The sequence below is a fragment of the Apteryx mantelli genome, chromosome 1, assembly GCF_036417845.1.
Source record: "Apteryx mantelli isolate bAptMan1 chromosome 1, bAptMan1.hap1, whole genome shotgun sequence".
Lineage (NCBI taxonomy): Eukaryota > Metazoa > Chordata > Aves > Apterygiformes > Apterygidae > Apteryx > Apteryx mantelli.
Window position 1 is genome coordinate 161,927,816 of NC_089978.1, and position 13,198 is coordinate 161,941,013.

Below are 13,198 nucleotides of genomic sequence, written 5' to 3' on the forward strand. Positions count from 1 at the left end.
TCTTCTCTGCTGGTGTGTCAGATGTCCTCCAGAGCTCTTCCTGACGTCATATTCCTCTCTCTTGACCTTCCGCACACGAATATGATTTTTTTTTGTGATTGTTACAACACTGGGGTTGGAGCCAGGGTAGGGATTAAGGCTGCAGCTGCTGCTCTTCTATCTGCAGTGTTTAAATGCACTAGTAGCAAATTTGGTCTGGTGTTTCTGTTGAGCTTGGGTAGGTGATCTTGTTTTAGGATTGTGTTGCTGGAACGGCAGGACGTTCATACCGTTTTGCATCCGTGGTAGACAAGACCTCTGGTCCCGGTTTTTCCAGCGTATATCGCTGCCTTTTGCTTTGAGCATACTTACTGAACCTGTGTTGCCTCTTCCCCTGAGACTGACTTTTTTAGGTCCCTGCTGCAAATACAACTTTTAAACTATACTCTCTATTCTCAGGCGGTGGGGAGACGTGTGCTGGAAGGAATCAAGGGCAAGTTGGTGGGATTAACCAGGCATCTGAGAAATGCCCCTTTTCGGGTGTGCCGCCTGTCCTTGCCATGCTCCCAGGCAGGGATGCTTGGATGGTTGTTTGATAACCTCAGTAAAAAGGTGTTAAGGCAGCCTTTCTGCAGGGGACCTCCTATATTATACCTTTTGGCAGAATTATTGATCAGTAGAGTTAGAGGCCGGTTATGTACCGAGCTGGGAAACTAGATGAGTTCTTCCTCCTCAAGAAAAATGCCAAATATGTGGGGAAGGTACCTCTTTCTTAACATATTTTATGAAGTCTGATCATAAAAGTGCTGTCAGTGCAGAACCACTCCCCTGTGCCTAAGAAGACTACTAAAAGCTAATTGAAAAAAACACTTTTCCTAGTCTGGCTTCTTTTGACAGAGGCACCAAAGCTACTTGTTACAAAGGGCACGGTCAGGTATAGGATCCAATTTCATTGCCATAAATGGGCACAATTCCTCTGGTTTCCATGACTCCGTACCTGCGTGTGTCCCAGAGGGACTTGGAAGATGATATGGGCAGCATGGTCATAACGGGCTGTTCATGAACCTCAGATCGCTGTCCTAGCTGCACGTTCATGCATCTGTTACCAAAGGGTCGTACTGAAGTGTTAACTGTTGCAAATAAGTTCAGTTTTGTAGCACGACAGTGATTTGGATTAATAAACGTGTGCCTGCTCTCTGTGCTTGAGGGTTTCGCTATCATGGCAGAGCGTGACTTTTGTGCCTGAGTGAATGTGTATGTAAATCAGTCTATGTCAGGAGCGTTATTTATACCCTCCCCCACAAAAATTCGCTGCTGCTGGGGCTTCTGCATAATGGGCAATTGAAGCCTAAACACTTCAATTGCCAGGAGTAGTAGCTACAAAAGAAATTCAATAAACTCATCAGTGGCACTGGAGCGTCTGAGCTGGTCCATTATTTTGGCAATTGTCAGTGGAATTCCCCTTGCAGGGGAAACCTGTAAATGTAACAGCCTTCTCCTAGCTCATTTTAAAACCAATCTATAATAATTCTGTTGCTGAGATACCATTTTCTATTAAATTTGTATGGTTTTAGAGTAATTTCTGGGGGGTTTCTTTGGAACACTGTTGACCTCATCTCTGAGCAAGTCTGTGGGACTTTTTGTAAGAATTATCCCTAAGTGGTATCGTAAGTGACTTGAGGATATTCAGAAAAGTTAATGAGGGGCACGTCTGTGAGTCTGACTCATCTGCAATATTGAATTATAAATGTTTATTATCTTTTGGGCTCTGTACATAAGTACTACATCTTGGAATGTCCCTAGAAAGATGCGGCTGTGACAGCAAAGCCATCTGTAGCAGCTGAATTTATAGTGGACTTTTTTTTCTAATTTGCTCTAGGTGTTCTCTGCCTGCCGGACAGTTTGAACCTCCACAAAGACCAGCAGAGGTCAAACAAGCCTGGGGAAGTGCAGATGTTCAGCCAGTCAGAGTTGAGGACCATTGAGCAGTCTCTATTGGCTACACGTGTGGGGAGCATTGCTGAACTCAGTAAGTACAAGATCCTTTATAATGTTGGCGTTTTTTCCTGTAAGTAAAACAAAGCCTGGCTCTGCAGAAGAGAGACAAGGGGACATGTATAATATTGAAGAAGGCAGTGGGAAAGACTACTTGTCTTTGTGCTCCATGGCCAGTTTGGAAGCTGAAGGTGAAGGCCTAGGAGGAAGAAAGTCTAGCGCAGCAGCGGGTCTGACTTGTTTGCACACACTGCTCTCATTTTTAAAGGTGAAAAATGCTTTGTTCCATCTTCCCATGTCTGAAAGCACCTCAGAGATTGGCCAAGCTTGCAAACATCTGTAAGATTGGTGTCTTGTCTCTCATTTCACTGGGATATCTATTTTGAGACTGAAGATTGCTATAAATGAAAGAAATATTGTCACAAATCTAAAGCAGAGCTAGTCCCATCCATGTTACAGAGGATCTTTCACTCTAACTTTCCTTCCCCAGTTTCAGCAGAGGAGAGAACCACAAAATAAACCTATACCAGAGGAATTAGTGCCTGGAGGATAAAATATTTGTTATTGATCAAAACTCTCTGAGAAATGTGATAAGCTATGGTATCTGTCAAAATCTGAAAGCTTTGATTGGGGCACAAATAAATTATTTACAGTTCTTTGAATACTATCTAGATGTCATGTTTGTAGGAGGCAAATGCCATGTGTATCCTAATGCAATATAGAGATAAAGGGACTGAAAGTGCCTCTTCTGAGTTTTTTTTATTAAGACAGAGGCCTTATCATCACATGTTTAGAGTGTAGTTAGAGATATGAGGTTATGGGTGGGAAAACAGAAATGTTCAGAAACTTTTTTTTTTCCCTGAGGTCTGTTATGAAATTTTAGAAGGGGACGGGGAACTGAAAAGAATCAAATGTAAGAAAATACAGGCAGCCAAGCTTACTGTTGATTCTTAGTATCAGCATCTGTTTTACCAACATCGTAAAGAACACACACGGGGAACTCATGTTCGTTTTCCTAGATTTTTTCTGTAGCAACAGGAGTCTCCTCTGTAGCTCCATTATGTCATCCAGTCTCAGTTTACATGCTGTTTATGAGCACTATGATGTTTGTTTGCAAGCCAACAATATGAATTTCTGTTTTCAACTTGCTGATTTTTCTCTATTCTGGTGAAACATCAACAAGCCAAGAGTACTTGCTTTAGTGTGAAGTGTTGCTCCATCTCTAGAATCAGTTATGTTTGGTGTTATTCAAATCAAGTAATTTATGCTTATTTATTTCATGAGTATAAAATATACAACAGACTTTCCATGTGCTGACTAAATTATGCATTATGCATCTCTCCTTCTTAAAGTACATATGGTTGTGTTTTAATAAGTAATTTATGGATAGTTCCTTTTTTTTTTTCTCCATTCTGGATTTTTTTCTCTGAACTTCTGTACTCTACCCCAAAAGCCAGACTCTTTCATTCTCCTCCTGCTTTTTTTTTTTAACTTCCAGAAATTTAACATTTCTCAGTACTGTCTCAGATTCAAATGCTTGGTTAATATGGTTTGCTCTGTGTATATCTGTTGACTCCAAACAGAAGCAAAACATTCTTCAGGGTGATAACTTGAAGAAAACAGCATATCAGTGGGAGTAATATGCAGATGTCAGAGAGAATTTGGCACTTTTGGCATACTGGTAGCACTCCAAAAAGCCCTGTGAACAGCAGTTGAGGTACCTCCCCATCCACTGCAAGCAGATGCATGTCATGGAAGGAATATTAGCAGTAGTGGTAATTGGCAAAGCTTGTAAGGCTTAGGCTCAATTTAATGGAAATTCTTTGTTTTGGAATAATGTTGGTGCAGAGTTCAAAATAAATTCTAAAACATCAAGAGAAGTTCTCAATCTCAGTAAGCAGAACTGTATGCATTTAGGGGAAAACTGTAAATTGGAAGGAAAGCACAGGGGTACAAGGAGGTTTGCTGTGTGTTCAGCACTTCTGTATTTGCCTCTGCAACTACAACAGGTTGTAATCTGGAGATTACAGCAAGCCTCTGCCATGGAGGGAGAATGGGGAACTGTAGTATGGGGGAAGTAACGTTTAGCAATGGGGAAGGAGCCAGTAGGGAACACCTGGAGGATCCGAATGTGTTGGTGGGAAGGATGAAGGAGGATTTATCATTGCCCTGGTGTTACAGGGAGAATGGAGATCTTTAGAATTGGCATTATGGAGAGACACGAGGATATAGCAAGCTCTAGCGTGAAAAAAGTCGGATATGGGGGAAGGAGGGTTGCATATGTAAAAGCCCCTGCCTTCCTGGGAAGGGAATAAAAGATGCATGCAGAGCCCTTGAATAAAGTTGGGGGTGGGAGTCTCTGAAATAAGGGGGAATTAGAGGATTGCACTTGTGAAGATGAGGAGGAGATGGAAACCAGGAGGGAGTGGCAAGGACAAAAGCTTGGCTTGCTGGAGCAGCAGAGCAGGCGCTCCATGGGTGTGTGTCTGCAATGTCACACCAGCTTGCAGTATCCCAGGAGCCAGAACTTAATTTCTGCGCTCTTTATAAGTGCACAAAAAAACAAGGGCAAAGAGTGATCTTGCAATAAAGCAATTTAATTTTATCTTGGAGGAAAAAAAAGGGGGGGGAGGCAATTCTAATTGAATGAGATTTTCTACAGTTTATCAACATTAATAAATAAAATATTGTAAGTATGCAGAATAATTAGAATTTTAAAATACACGTATGCAGAGGAAGGACCTCCCTTGCTCTCAGTTCTGTCCAGGATCCTCACACATAGCAGCATGACCAGCTGCTGAGCTGCTAGAAACTTTGAGACTGGGAAATGAAATCTATCTCTTGGAAGATGACAGCTGGCAAACTGATCCTGTTTACTGGCCAGCGTTTATATTTCTGTTTAAATCTTCTTAGTTTCTTGAGGATCTTTGTGTCTGTCCCAGGTGGAAGATAGAATAATTTATTCTAAGTGAAAAGTTGCATGTTGTTGTATCTTCAACTTCTCCTATACGTGCTACCATCATTCATCTGCTCCCCATGTGGTCAAGGACAGGTCCTCAGCACTGGATGCTGCCATGCAGGAGGCCTTCTCCTCTGTTCAGGCATTGCTCCCTGAAGGGCTGGTGCCCACTGGTGGCTTCAGGCAGGCCAGAGATCCCCCAGAACGGGGTCAGTCCTCAGTCCAGGTGGGTGCCCATCCTTTCTAAGAAGCAGGTCAGCTGAAGACCTGTGCCTCTCTCTGAGTAAGGGAGATCAGCGCTTTTGGTCTCCTCACAAGCTCAGCCAGAGTTTTTAAAGAGATTTAAGTACATCAGAGCTTTTAACTGCTGAAAGACAGAGTGGCCTTTTCGGAGGGAGCATGGCCTCAGCCCCACGACAGCATTGCCAGTATCGGCAGCATTTGAATTGAATTCTCCCTGTTTTAAATGAGGTGACACAAGCAATCCCTGCGAGGAAGGAGTTGGTTCATAGCTTCTGCCTGTAATTTGAAACATTCGGGGGACATTGATCATTTCAGTATACTAAAAGGCTTGGGGTTTTTCCTCTAGATTTCATTCTTTTCTGTAGATACAGCTGGGGACAGACAGGGTGATTATTTATGGGAGGGCTGAAGATTCACTGGGTAAAAGTCCTACCTTTTGGTTGTAGTGTGAGAGGAATTACTAGTTTCTTTCTGACACTTGTGTTGCTTGGTTTGGCTGTGTCATTATTTTAAGTAATATAAAAATTGTCCTTAGTGGCAGACAGGAACCTTATCTGCTGTCATGCTGATATGGAATTGCTTCTTATAGTGCTTCTGTAAGTATTTTTGAGGACTTCTTTGGAGTAACTGATCTGCTTCTTTATCTCTCTGTCGACTCCACGTTTCATGAAGTTGGCAAATCAACCAGTGTAATCTGTCAGAATCAGCTGGCCCAGAAATGCTGATGTTGGGCATCAGCGAGCAGCTTTTCAGCCCTAAATCTGTGGAACGTTTTGATAGGCTCTGCAGGTTTGCAGAGCTCTCATCCCTCCGGACACGTTCATCCAACAAATGGGACTGCAAGGCCGGGGGTGTAGGAGCTGCCCAAACTTTTGTTTCTCTGTCCTGCTCTTACTCTGAATCGTGCCCTTCGTCAGTGGCCTTTGGCAGTGATAGCTGAAGTTCACAGCTGTCTGGATTGCCAACAGCAAAAGCAGGTGATATTACCATTCACTTCTTCAGTGCTCTTTATGTGAGGTGCTCTGTAGACGTATTAGAAAAGACCATTTAGGTGAGCTGTGTCTCCCTGAGGGATGACGGGGGAAGAGAAAAGGGAAACAAGGTGGAATGAAGAATACAACTGTAGCAGAAAGGTATTGGCATAGTTTTTAATTGGCTACATGCTGATGGGTTATCTCCAAGGGTGTGCACTCACTGCAGAGCAAACTGTGACTGTTGGGATGCAACTACGCTGCAATCAGAGGTATCGTTACACTCTAGGTGACATGGCCATGGTAATTTTAAACTTCAATAGCTCTTGAAACAGCAATAATGAAACTTCTCTACTGTGAGCTTTAGTATGGGTGGGCTGCTAAGTAAGCGCTCCTTGATGCCTGTGCAGAGCTGCCTCTGCAGCCCATGCTGCTGCCAAGCGAGGTGGTGATGCTGGAGATGAGAAGGTTGGTCCAAGCGGCAGTGAAAACTCTTCACGGCAGGGCTGGCCCAACTGGCCTTGGACGCTTTGCTCCAGTCTCACACAAACCCTGCTGGCATGAGATTTGTGGTACCTTTACTCTCGTCTAGTGGGTTTCCCAGGAAGGAGGCGAAGGTTTGGATGCTGCTTGTCACCAAGACATCCCTGCCCTGTCCGGTGCTTTCCTGGCATTTCCAGACAGATTCTCCGGCGATGCCCTGGGATAAAACCTGTGCTGCTCTGCTTGTGGCCACACAGTGGGAAGAAATAACAGAGAGATGCGGATGGGCAGAAAAGCACCGTGTGTGTTTATGAACTAAATAAGTATAAATTGTTTACTTTTGAATAATGATAAATATATCTGGAATTAGGAAATGAGTTGTAAGGCACTTGCATCTATTTTGTCTAATTAATATTTAGTATCATGTTAATAACTTGAGTGATATTAACATTTCATATATTACTAGTGCATTGACATGTCTTTAAGTTAGGATAATAAATGAGATGTAGAAATAACGTTGCTGACTTAGAGAAAATTAAAGCAAGGTTTTATCTGTAGGACTCAGAAGGAGAATGTAAATAGAGGCTTAATTCTGTAATGCAACTACAGAGGTAAGACATGATTCCAAGGAAAAGACTTAAAAAATTAATGTGAAACCTTATTCATTAAAATATAATGAACATGGCACAAAGTTAAGGAACAACAATAAATTTGGCCTATGTTATATTGGTATTTAGTATTCAGGAATTGTAATTGCCTACTACAGTGTGTTTTAAAATAATGTGATTTCATTTGAAATGCTTATTATGTAGAGAACATTGGGAAGTACTGAAGCACAGCAAAAATAATAAGATTTTAAACAGTAGCCTGACAGTATTTCGTTGTTTATTCTTAGAGAAAATATTTCACAGTTTTTTTTCAGTTTTTCCTAACTTTCTCATATTTGCAGACCAGACCTGGAGGAGAAGGGGAGTTCATCTATTTTTCAGAAAGTTTGGGGAATTCTTCCAGGTTCCTAGTTCTTCCTCTTTTTTTCCTTCCCCTTCAGATAGGGAAAACTGAACAGAAAAAAAAGGGATTACAATGAGAGCTTTGGGTTTTGAGAGATCACATGGTAGTGCATTTTGACTTCTGATTTTTTTTTCCTAACTTCTATATATGCGTGCTTGCTATCCACAGACATTTATGTTATATTTAACTGCATAGCATTGTAACACCTATGCATCACCCATCTAAAAATACTGGTGACAACTTGAAGACCAGATGCAGAAGGGATGAGGCTTTCAACTGGAGGTGGCTGGTGTTTTGCTGGGTTGAGAAGGAACCTCTCTCTCCCTTGGGTGTCCACGTGCACGTGATGACCAGGAACAGCAGAGGCTTAAGGTGCTCTGGTCATGAACCCTGGCACCAAAAAATATAACTCCCTGGTGAAGACGAGGAGGCGTTAGTGTAAATCCAAGCTGGGAGACCCAGCCCATGCTGAGGTGTAAACGCAAAGGACTCCGGAAGGGCTGTTGGGCTCGAGCCGTGCCGTGGCATTCGCTGTGGGTTAGGATGTCAGCCCAACTGTATGCAGGTCTTCAGGTTAGAACAGAAAACTGTTTTGGGCTTGCTTGGAGTCAAAAGATGGCCAGTTGACTGTCACTTTGGGTGGGAAGCTGGCCACCAGCCTTGCTTGAACCACAGTGACTGGTGCCTGTGGTGGTATTATTCTGAGCATTAACCACAAGGCGTAGGCTTTTTTATTTTAAGATAAAAATATCTAGGATAATCTGAAGATGTGGATGTGACTTAATAGATGCACTGCTGAACTCAGAGCCTTTTTAGCCTTTGAACAGTGTTTAACTTCCAGGAGGTCCCAAATTTTATGTTCAGGCCAGTATTTCCTCTACCTCACTACTCAGTTTTGAGCAAGGTTTTCCTTTTGCCATTAGAGAAATGCTTCACTTCCCTATCGTCCTCTTGTCCTTTTTGCCTCTGCAGTCCTGAATGTGTTTCCAAAATAACAGATTCCCAGTAGATTTTGGCACACTCTTAGGGATGAAAGAAAGGGTTACTGCTCGAGTGTAAGTGAGAATGTGACTGTACATACCAATGCTGTTTTTCATTTCTCCTCACAGTTCTAGCCAAGCAAATGATGAAAGTCGGCATCCCCTCCCTCGCCTTTTTATCTAGTCTCAATCCTCTGCAGCTAGCAGGATGGAGCACTGCGGGAGCCATACAGCAAATTGATTCATGTCCTGTAAAAAAGAGGTTAAAACCAGGCTTGGAAGCCAATACCAGGGTTAAGGTGTTTGCTGGCAGGGTAGCATTTGAAGGAGAGTTGTTGTAAGTGCTGTGTTTATTTACAGCCAGAACAAAAGCACTCTTAGATATTTTTGCTCAGACTAAGCAGCACCATAGAGAAATACCAAGCTTATTCTGTACGAGCAGTTATGTTCATCTAGTGCAACGCAGAGCTAAGCAGAGATCCTAGCTGAGTGCTGAAATCCGTATAGCAGTGCTCCATTCAGGCTATGCTTCGTCTGTAAAGCTGACAGCTTAAGCGGGTACTTTGTAGATGTGACGATGCTTTTTCTAGTTCGGGGCCTCCGCTGGGTTATTTCACAAGATCTCTACGTCCTCATTCTGTCCACCACTTTCTGGGCTCCTTGTTTGCGATTCCTCCTCACTGCCGTCCACACTTCATCTGCTCTGCTTTTAAAACTTAAATAAAGAAGCCGTTGAGGTGACCCTTCATCCCCCAGCAAAGAAAACAAAACAGATTAATGCCATGATTAAGTGTGAGCTGCTTTCTTGTCTCACTTGGTTTCCTTAGCTGCTATTCCTTTCTCCTTGCGCCCCCCTCCTGTTGATGGACCCCGTGCCCTTACCTGTCTCCCATTCTCAGACTGGGTCTGCGTACAAGAAGGATTTGTGCCACTTACTTAATAGGTGCCACTAAACCCCTGCATTTCTTCCCTTCCCGTCATAGGCAGTATCATAAACCTTGATCAAAACAATACATTTATTTATCAACCGAAACAAAGCAGTAGAGGTGATTATTTGAAGGTAACAGTCTGCACGCCTGCTAAGAGTCATCTAATCTTTCACTTTGCTGCTGACCAGCTTTCACGTCCCTGCTGACAAGGTGGGTGCATTTCTTTCTTGAATTACAGGAGCCGAGCAGACTCAGCTCACACTTGCCCGGGTCCCAGCCTGCTTTCAGTGAGCTTGGAGCTCTCCAGCTTCCCCCCCCCAGGATGAAACTCAGCCCTGTTACCTTCCTGGGCGGCTGAGCCTGATTGCTGTCAGAATGCAAATGCTTTTTTCTCAGGACCTGTGTGTGCTCTCATCTGTTTTCCTGAGCAAGTTTTTCCCAGTTAGCAAGCCAGATTGTCTGAGAAAACACTGCTCTGGTGGTTACCTCAGCTCTAGCATTTAGGCCTGGTCAGCTTTAATGGTTTTGAGGCAAAAAGCATCACCTTTGTGGATGGGGAGTGTTGGAGCTTCAACCCTCCGCCACCCTCCCCTGCAACACCAATGCATCAGCTCAGGATTCCCCTAGATAAGTTACCTTTGAGGTACACAGTCAGATCTTCCCCTGTGTTCTTGTGCGTCACAGTATGTTCAAAGAGTTAAAACAGAGTTTCCCTTCCCTTAGCTTAGCAGCCATCCCTATGCACGCTGTGCAGACCACTAGGAAGCGGCAAGGCCAGGGTAAGCAGTCTTCAGCCGGCCTACTGAGCCAGGTTATGTGGGGCTCTTAATTCAGATTTGAGTATATGCATCCATGTCAGGCCAAAGAAAATCCCAAGGGACAGTGGCCCAGAAAGGCAGTGGTCCACAGAGTGAAAGCTCAGCCTTGGGTCAGCAGATGAATAGCTCATCAGAGCTGAGGGCTGTTTTATTTAGAATTGATATGGTATAAGGGGAATCAAGCAAGAACATCATACTTGCCTCAACTGATAGGAGAGTTTGAAGGTAGTAATATTATTATAATAGGTATGTGAAGTTCAGAAGGCTTAATTATTGTTGTGACTTTTTCATGGGCTATATCCAATCCTTAACTCTATCTTCAAAGGCTCTGCAAATGTTAAATTGCAAACAAACACATACTCTGTAATATAAATAGAATATTCTTGTGATGATAGGATAAGCTGAGATAAAAGGTTAAGTGATCTGTTTGAGGCCATGGGGGAGTCACTGTTAGGAAATCAGCTGCTCCTATCTCAGTCCTGTCTTTTGGGGCTGATTTCAGCGTTCTGGACCACAGCTCCTTCATTTGCTCTTGTGTAGGAGAGATTAATGACTATTGAGAGAAAAAAAGAGTGCCTAGCATAGCAGGGAACAAATTTACTTAGGGGCATGGCATGGGTACCACATGGAGGTGGGTGTGATGGAAGTGGTGGAGTTGTCCGTGGGGGAAGCTATTGCAAGATAATCTAGATGGTGACTCTGTAGCACATGGGATATTCCAGTTGACTGTGCGATATGGCAGCCTAAGTGCACACTTAGCCCAAGATCAGTGACTCCTGAATTATGGAGTAAGGCACTTCATGCTAAGAGAGTACATGCAGCATAGTACATTACAGGCAGTAGCTAGTGTGCACCCCAGCTTGCTGCAGACACCTTTCCTGGTATAGCTGTGTCTTGAGTTAGTGGGAGAAAGACCTCTGAGTGATCATTTGAGGAAGGGTTTTGCTCAAGCAGTTTTTGTTCAGCCAAGGTTTGAAATGACAACAGATTAATGCCATTCCAGAGGCAGAGTAAACATAGGGGAGCAGTGCAACTGAAATCAAAGGTATATGGCTGGTTCGGGTGACTGACTGAGCAGATGACTCGAGGCAGTCTGCTGTGATACAGGAGATGCAGTTAAAGTACTCATATTCACCTGCACTCATGCGCTTAGAGACGTACGCCCGGATGAGCTCCGCGCTTCTCTAGCAATACGTCCCTTTGGTACAGAAACCGAATGCAGCAGGGAAGGAGGAAGGCAGAAAGGGGAGAGAGGCTTAGGTACGATGTGGAAGGGATGCAGACCACGGCAACCAGCTGGCAATCTGATGGAACAGACTCTGGTTTATAATCAGGATTATAAAGCTCATTTTCAGTGCAGCCTCCCCAGAGCTGGCTGTGAACAAAAGCCATAGATCCAAACACTTTTACCCCGAAGTGTGAAATGAATCCAGACCAAGATCATCAATTTTGAGTCTGACTCATGTGCTTGGAAGGGGGCAAACTTTGAAAACTGCTGGCCATGTCGTTGAAGCTGGTATCTGGGGAGTGCAGCTTGGGGGCTGGCACTTCTCCTTGTGATGATCCGAACACAAGACAGGAGGGAGCAAAGGGCTCTGAGGACAGACGCAGAGCTCCAGGTTGTGGCCCTGGCCCACTTTTGCAAGAGAAAACGTTCACCCAAGTAGCGCAGTGAAGCCGTAATACCGCTGCTGTCAGCAAGCCACACGGTCAGGCATGCCAGACGGGTCAGTGGGTCCCAAGAGCCGGCTGCATGCAGCCCTGAGAGAAGCGCCGTGGAGGAGGGAGGGTGCTCAGGCAGTGGGACTGAGCTGGTCAGCGTTGCCCGCAGGGTGCTTCTGCTCGGGGCACGAGAACGTGGCTGGTTGCTTCGCGCCGTGCCTGAACCGGGCAGCGTGGTGTGGCGTGGGAAGGGGCCAGCCGTGGAAACCAAGGTCTTCCTCCCTCCCCTCTCCTTCAACGGAAGGAAGCAGATCTGTGTGGCTTATTATCAGTGTTTAAAAATACTGTTTATAAGTTGTTCTTACAATTTTCAAACGTTCTTGGAACAAGAAAAGCTCGAGATAGGCATTACAGGGAGGGGCCGTGTAAAGATCAGCACAGTAGCATTCATCTGTTGGTCCTGGCTGTGCAAGCACACACCCAGCTGAACACTTTATCTTTGCATGTGCTTTTATGTTTTGCAAGATAATCCCTTTGGAGGCAGTGAGCCTGCTCATAGGCAGGAACGTTTGCAGGATCAGGTGCACCGTGACAGATGCCATAAAATCCTACAGGAATCTTCTCAAATGTAGATAATGGGGCACCTATGTTTTTCTTTTTCTTCCTCTTCATTTTTCTTCTTTTCCCCCCTCCTCTCTCTTAACAAAATTTGAAATGGATATGTTATCTTGAAAGCACTGGGCATTAAAATAATAAGAATGGTGATAATACCTTTTGCCTAAGCCAAACATAGTAAAAAAGTGCTTAGCTATTCACTATTTAGAGGGCTCAAGCAGTCCAGCTGTGCTACATGATGTTGAGTACGCCACCCCCATAGTGACTGGAACAGCTTAACTTTCCCTGTCACATCACATCTTTGGCTTGAAGTCAGTGAAGCTGTTCCTTAAATATTCAGTATTGCCTTAAACCAGGCCTGTGTCACCATGTGCACATTACATAATATTTTGAATCTTTAAATCAAATGCATGTGGATCTTGAGTTCATAAAAAGTGCCAAATTAACAGCAGCAACAACGGGAGATCTCTGTTTTAATCATGGAAAGGACAAAGTGCGGGTAGCTGCAGTAGCAACTCCCTGTATGTTGCAATGCAGTGATGGTTTAGCAGAT

At 44.0% G+C, this 13,198-nt stretch overlaps 1 protein-coding gene across 13 annotated transcripts in view; it reads left to right on the forward strand.

Annotated features, from left to right (window-relative positions):
* Nucleotides 1-13,198, forward strand: part of ABTB3 (ankyrin repeat and BTB domain containing 3) — a 194,100-nt gene that overhangs the window by 107,428 nt on the left and 73,474 nt on the right. For all 13 annotated transcript variants that reach the window (XM_067308845.1, XM_067308852.1, XM_067308876.1 and 10 more), the window contains exon 2: nt 1,859-2,008. In XM_067308845.1, coding sequence (XP_067164946.1) covers nt 1,859-2,008 — 150 coding nt within the window. The remainder of the gene's footprint in view (nt 1-1,858; nt 2,009-13,198) is intronic.